Source organism: Metopolophium dirhodum, chromosome 1 (assembly GCF_019925205.1).
Source record: "Metopolophium dirhodum isolate CAU chromosome 1, ASM1992520v1, whole genome shotgun sequence".
Classification (NCBI taxonomy): Eukaryota; Metazoa; Arthropoda; class Insecta; order Hemiptera; family Aphididae; genus Metopolophium; species Metopolophium dirhodum.
Window position 1 is genome coordinate 20,024,831 of NC_083560.1, and position 7,034 is coordinate 20,031,864.

At 29.9% G+C, this 7,034-nt stretch overlaps 1 protein-coding gene across 1 annotated transcript; it reads left to right on the top strand.

The window, feature by feature from the left end:
- Positions 1 to 3,278: 3,278 nt before the first annotated feature.
- Positions 3,279 to 5,794, top strand: LOC132933631 (cilia- and flagella-associated protein 20-like). Its single transcript, XM_060999896.1, has 3 exons — positions 3,279 to 3,359; positions 4,841 to 5,035; positions 5,429 to 5,794. Exons 1-3 carry the CDS (start codon positions 3,279 to 3,281, stop codon positions 5,792 to 5,794), a joined length of 642 nt encoding a protein of 213 aa, XP_060855879.1.
- Positions 5,795 to 7,034: the final 1,240 nt, after the last annotated feature.

A 7,034-nucleotide genomic window follows, 5' to 3' on the forward strand; every position in this document is an offset into this window, starting at 1 on the left:
AACCTATATCAACCAATATATTATAATACAATATTACATAATTTTTGCTATTTACTTTTACAGCTATTAATTACAACTAATCTAAACCAGATCAATAGTACATAGGATGTAACTATCAATGTTCAAATTCCAAACATGATTTTAAATTATCCCGCGACAAGAATAGATTATAAATATAAATACAATAATATAAAATATATTCATTCAATTATTATAAGAAAAATAAGTTATCACCTCAACATAAATTACTCTGAAAATTATATAAAACATCAGTTATAAAAATACCTAACAAATTGTTTTCAGATATATATGAATAATATTGTGGTTCACTTGTTAATAAGTTAAATAAACATTTTTCAAGCAAAACACTTCTCATGTAAACATTTTAATCTGTCAAAACAATATTCAATGGTAATTATTATCCTACTCATTATAGATCAAAAACAGTAGGCATAAATACTGCATACAATTAAAGGGACCCCACACCCGTCCCAGATGGCAAAATAATATTGACATAAAATGTATGAATATTTCTAGACAAATGTTATTATTATCAGAACATTCGTACGTGGTTGTCAGAAAATTTTTAAATATTGTCACAATATTATTAGTACACTTTTTGGCAGAAGATCAAACATTGCTTGAATATTTTACTCATGTATATTGTCACAATATAAATAAGTTTTTAATTCTACCATATTATCATAACAATATTGTACTATCTTTCTATTTAAAAATTGTCAACATATTTCACTAATATGTTGTAATAATAATGTTTTTATTTTTACAATATTTTCATAACAATATTGTACATAGGCTCTTTACAAATAATGTCAAAATATTTCACCTTTACTTTGTATTATTCATCTAAACATAACATAAACAAGCCTTATTTATTTTCATTGATACCTAAAATACAGTGCTTTATAAATAAATAAATAAATAAATTATAAACAGATTTCTTCCAATAAACTTTTTAATAATTATCAAATAATTATAGCGATGCAAATTGAACAATTTTAAAATAAAATAACAATAAAAAATCAAAACTAATTTATATATTTTAATTTAAACAAACATACTTTAAAATGTATCCCACGCTATAATTTTTACACACAAATGAAATGAAAAGTAAACATGAGTTTTCAAAATAAATATATAATATACTTACTTGTATATCTTTATATTAGAGATTCGTTATTAATGAAATCTATTTGAAATAATTAAATACATATACATATGTATACATGAATAAAATAATAAAGTATAAAAAAAAAAAATAATAATTATCTCCATATTAGACATCACTAGAGATTTGTTGTTAATGAAACCTATATATATATTTAAAATAAATACAATCAAAATATGTATATTCAAAATAGTTTTTAATTTTAATTAATTGACTAAATTAATTTATTAACTTAATAGACAACTGTATTTAATATAAAAATTATCTAAGTACAATGGAAAAAATCTTGATTGAATAACAAATCTATCTTGACAAAAGATCTTTATAAAAAATCTAAATTGGATAAAAAATCTATCTTGACAAAAAACCTTTATAGAAATTCTATATTGAATAAAAATAAATTTTTTGTTTTTGGAGGGGAAGAAAGGTCGTGCGGATTTTCAAACAGCGTGCGAATTTGTGCGAATTACGTGCTAAATGTCTGCAGAAGAAAAATTCCGAAAATGTTAATTTAGAAACCAGGGGGGGGGCTGGCGAGACGTGTCACTGCCCCCCCATGCATTTTTGGTTTTTCGAGGGGATGGAAGGTCGTGCAAATTTTCAAACTAGGCGTGCAAATTCGTGCGATTTATGTGTTAAATATTTGTATATTTGTTTATTGATTTTCCTTTGGAGTGGTGGGGGGGGGGGGCTATCCAAACGTACGTGGGTAAAGGGTCAACTCGCAAATTTTGAAAATGAACTCGCAAATTCTCGCAAATGTCGACGCATCTTTTGGTATAAATTTCGAAATTTTTGAGCGACATGGGTGGGCTACGTGAACTGGGCCCACACATTCATATTTTGTTTGCAGCTAAAAAAAAGGCAAACTTGCAAATTCTGAAAGTGAACTTGCAAATTCTCGCAATTAACTCGCAAACTATTGGTGAAGATTTTGAGTCGCTACGCCAAAATGGGTGGGCCAACTTCACGAACGTTATCTGGTCGCACTCTGTAAATACCCATATCCAATGCCTTGAAGGTACCTATATAAAATCGCTTCCTTCGCATTATATCTTACAAGTGCAATATCACGCGTCAACGTCATACGCACCATATTATAAATCTTTATTAGACACTTTAAATAAACAAACGATTTAATATTTTTATAAATACTGATATAATAGAACTGATAATAACAGACATTAACGATAGTTCCTAGTCAAAATTTAGGTTCCGGTTCTGGTTTCGGTTTCTGTTTCGGTTAATGCCGGTTTTACCCCTTTATATTTGACTTTTGATTTTGATTTTATTTTATTAGGCAAGTGCCAACTGTATAAAAAATTAACATATTAAGAACCTCTATTTAATGGCAGGTATTAATTGTAATTTAGTGTAGGTAGGTATTTGAGAGTTTAGTTAATATTATATCATTAACACTAAAACTATAAAAGACATACTATTATATTCAGTAGTTTACTGACTATTTATATCCATATCGGATGTGAAATTAATATGCCCATAATATCTCCGATGGTAATCTTTTGCCTGATCACGAAAGTATTTCTCAAAAGTTATCTTCTGGGCTTGTTCAATATGTCTCAAAAGTACTGACTCAAAGTTGAAAAACAAATTACTTTTTGACAATTGTTCGTATATAGCTACACACAAACAAAAACACAAATTTCTAAAATCAAAAAACTCATCGCACCGCTCAGAATCTAAAATCTGCCCACTAATTTAAATCATGGTATTGTAGTAAACTATATTCATCAACTCACCTGATGTACTGTAATATATTAATCAATTGTTGAGTTTTTGAAAACTTGTCGATCCCATCTGGGCTCAGAATAACGGATCTACTAAATAGAAGATAAAATATCTTATCAAAATATATAATATAGGTAATATTTTAAGTTGTGTCCTAAATAAATGTCTACGTACGTACTATAGCAACAATCGTATAATAATAAGGTGTTTTATCTTTTATTTATGTTTATAAAGATTAGTTGGCAGTCTTTCATACAAGATCGAGGACCAATTATTCCATCGTAATTAACAATTTTAACAGTTTTCAATATTATAGCCATCCAACTATCCACCAAGAATAATGTTTCAGACTAAAGTGCCGTTAATCAGCGTGTACAATAGCATCGGCAGCCGCCCGCTGGATAATTGGGCTGTTCATCAGGTGAGTGTACGGATCCGTCTGATAAAACCGTCCAACACGCTTTCAAAATTAGAACGAATAGTTTCTCAGTTATAAAAATGGTAATACTAAGGATAATGGTTAGGTAATAGTAGTTATTTCAAAAATATAAAGTATATTATGTCATATTGGATCTATTATGTTTGATAATAACTGAACGGATTTTACAAACTGTAAATATTGAAGGATTAATATCAGCTACTACGATTTTCTAATAATTGTTATAGCCCACATATTTTCCAATCCCATGATGATCGTTGATAAAATAAAATAAAATGTAAGACGTCGCAATGCCTAGGCAAAATGGGTACATAGACGCGTGTTCAGGCATTTTTATTTAAACAATTACTGCCTGCTCCTTTGCTACATGTAGATCTTCAAGACTTCCAGAGAACCTCCTATTTCCACATTTGCTGACTATGTGATGCATTGCCTATGCCTCCGCTCCGCAGTCACATCTTGGATCCTCTTTTAAGCACCACTTGTGCATCAGTTGGTTACATCGGCCATGGCCTGTACGTATTCGGTTCAGTCTAGTCCATAATCTGCGAAGAAGGGACGATCTTGGTTGTTGACATCTTTGTCTAAATTCCCGTTAATATGGATTTTCATAAGAAGACTCGTAGGTCAGGAGTTGAGTATCCCCCCCAACTTGTGGGTGGTTTTTGGGTGATAAAAAAAAATCAAAATCTTACAATTTAAGGTACCTACTCTCATCACATTGCGATTCAGTTCACATATAATTACCAGGTCACCGTCGTTATTAATAGGATTCGGGAATAGTTGCATTAAAAATGATCAAAATATGCTAATATAATATGCTGGTACATTTTTATGTAATTTTCAAAAAACTAATATAACATATTAGAATTTTGGAAATAAAAATCTCAAAAATAAGTAGATAGGTCCATAAACAGTACCTAATTAAAATAATTTACACAGGGGTTTACTAATCCTAATATAATATACTGATTAATATGGACACTATTGCGCATGATTTATAGGAATTTTGAAACTATCATGAAAATAAAACAAATATTTTTTTTAAATACTGGAAAATGTATACTGACATCTACTGAGTTAAGAAGTAACGAATAACGTGATATGCAAACAACAGTGATTAACGAACGCGTATCTACTAATTTTCATTACTTTGTACAATCTAGAATCTAGATGCCAAATAGTTTTACCACAGTTTTGTCACAAAGAGACTCATAAAACGTTACGTACCTAATTTATTGTATAAATATATACCTAATAACTTATGATATAGGTACCTATTTATAAAATTTTTATATTTCATGATGTCAAGTACTGCGAAATACAATGTCCATATAATAAAGAAAATATTTTAAAAAAAATATTAAAAATCATGTAAATCAAATAAATAAAATGCAAATTAATACAACTTAACCTGGTCTAATAAAATATTAACCACACTTGTCTTGTCTGTGTATTTTCAGTGCAAAGAAGGAGAAATCCAATATGTCCAAGACGATCTGCTAAACTCCTACGTGCTCCAGATCAAGTCACCAAACGTGAACTATACCTGTTGTATAAACTGTCCAGTGAATCCCAAAGGTTCACTCGGTGTTCGGCTGCCGTTCGTGACGTTGTTGGTGAAAAACCTAGGACGATTTTTTATGTTCGAAATCACGGTACATCAATATTTTGTAGGAAATAGCATCTCACGCACACCTTTGACTAACAAAAATAAATAATATGCCACAACTGTTATTACAGCTTTATGTGTGGACCCCTATACAGATCAATTATTATTATAATAATATTTGAATACCTTTAAGGTTTCCATTTATAAATTCTTTAAAAGGAAAAAAAATATTTAAAAAGGCAAAATTAACTAAAAACGGTTCTAAATCACAACCGCCAGTATGGAAAAATATTAAAAATTTAAAAATTATACAAAACGTATTGATTCTAAATTGTTAAATTTTATAATAAAAAAAAATATAACGTTTAACTGACAGAAATTTACTTTTTTCTCTGTTTCGTCCAACGGCTGTCCCCGCCCCCGTTGTATGCGAATACAGATTTTGGACAGCGAAAATATTCGCCGGCGTTTACGTGTGAGCAACTACCATACGATCAAAAAGCTGAGCACGTTCGTGACCACGTTGCCGATTTCCATGGGTGAGGGTTGGAATCAACTGAACTTGAATTTGGCCGAGATCACAATTGACTCTTTCAAAACGACCTATGTGGAGACGGTCAGCGTCCAGGTGCACGCCAACTGCCGGTTGAGGAGAATATACTTCAGTGACCAGCAGTACAAGGAAGATCAGCTACCTATCGCGTACATGATGTACGGGTCCAAGGATGTGCAAGAGAAACCAAAGAGCTTGCTGAGAAAAAATTCGGCGGTCGTCGACAAATATTCGGCGGGCGACAAGTTGTAGAGAGCATTGCCATAAAGTATAAATACGAATAAATGGCAGACAGATTCTCCATTTTTTTCTGTGATAATATCTGTAACGATGGATGCATGCAGTACGTTGATATTATTCAGTGTTGCAAACCAAAAAGTGTAATTTTATTAAAATACAACAATGTTATAATATACGTAACGAGTAGGTAGTTAAATTTTCAATCCTTAGCTATAAAAGTTGATCATTTTATGAGTTTTTAACTACAAAATCGTTTTTAATTTTAAATTTGGGAAATGTTGTCGCAAGCCGAACTTTAAATGTTTATATAAAAAAATTGTGATTATGTAATTTTAATATTTTTCAACTGCTATTGAAACAATATACTAGAAACCATGTATTACATTTTCAGGCTTTTTGACCAAACGAATAAAATTATATTGACATCTAATGAAAAAAAAACAAAAAAAATTGGAAACTAAAAATGTCTTTAAACAACTTAAAACGACCGGAATTGAAATATTAAAAAAATAAACTAATATATTTAACTAATTAACTAAATTAATTACAATGTTTATGATTACTGTCAAATAATTGAAAAATAATATTGAATAGAGTTTTTCTAAATATTAAATATCGTATGATTAACCAAATTTAAATAAAACAGGCATTCATAGAAGAATAAAAAGTAAATAATAATATTGTTAGTTATCTATATTTTGAACTTGTATAGTTTTAATACGCATCTAAACGTGTATTGATAATTAGGGCTCGGAGATCGTTGTATTTTCATGTTTTTTTTTTTGTAAAATTATTAAATATATTACTAAGCTTGAAATTAGTTTTTTGTCTCGCCTGCACCGAAAGTTTGGTTTTCGATAGCGGTTGAATCGTTGGAAAGCTTCTTTTATCCGTTCAGCGGGCTGTAAAGTGGAAATCGCAAAAAGTGCCGGTGGTAAAGTGGAAACTGACAATCAGACACTGAAATCTATACCACGGTTGTCGGTCCTTAAATAACATAAACTTTTGATTACATCTTATAATCATATTATATACTCCATGCGTCACGCTTAATTTTTTGTAATATCTCTATAAAAGATAGGAAAAAAATAATATATTGTCCTGCTGAAATATTTTTTTGACCTCCCTAGTTCTTACTTCTGAGCATACCTTTCAAAAAGTTTATATGACGCCTCTGTATGAACTGAGTAACACTAAAACAGAGATACACCGATATTATAATGTTGTGTTTTATATTAATTGTTAATAATAC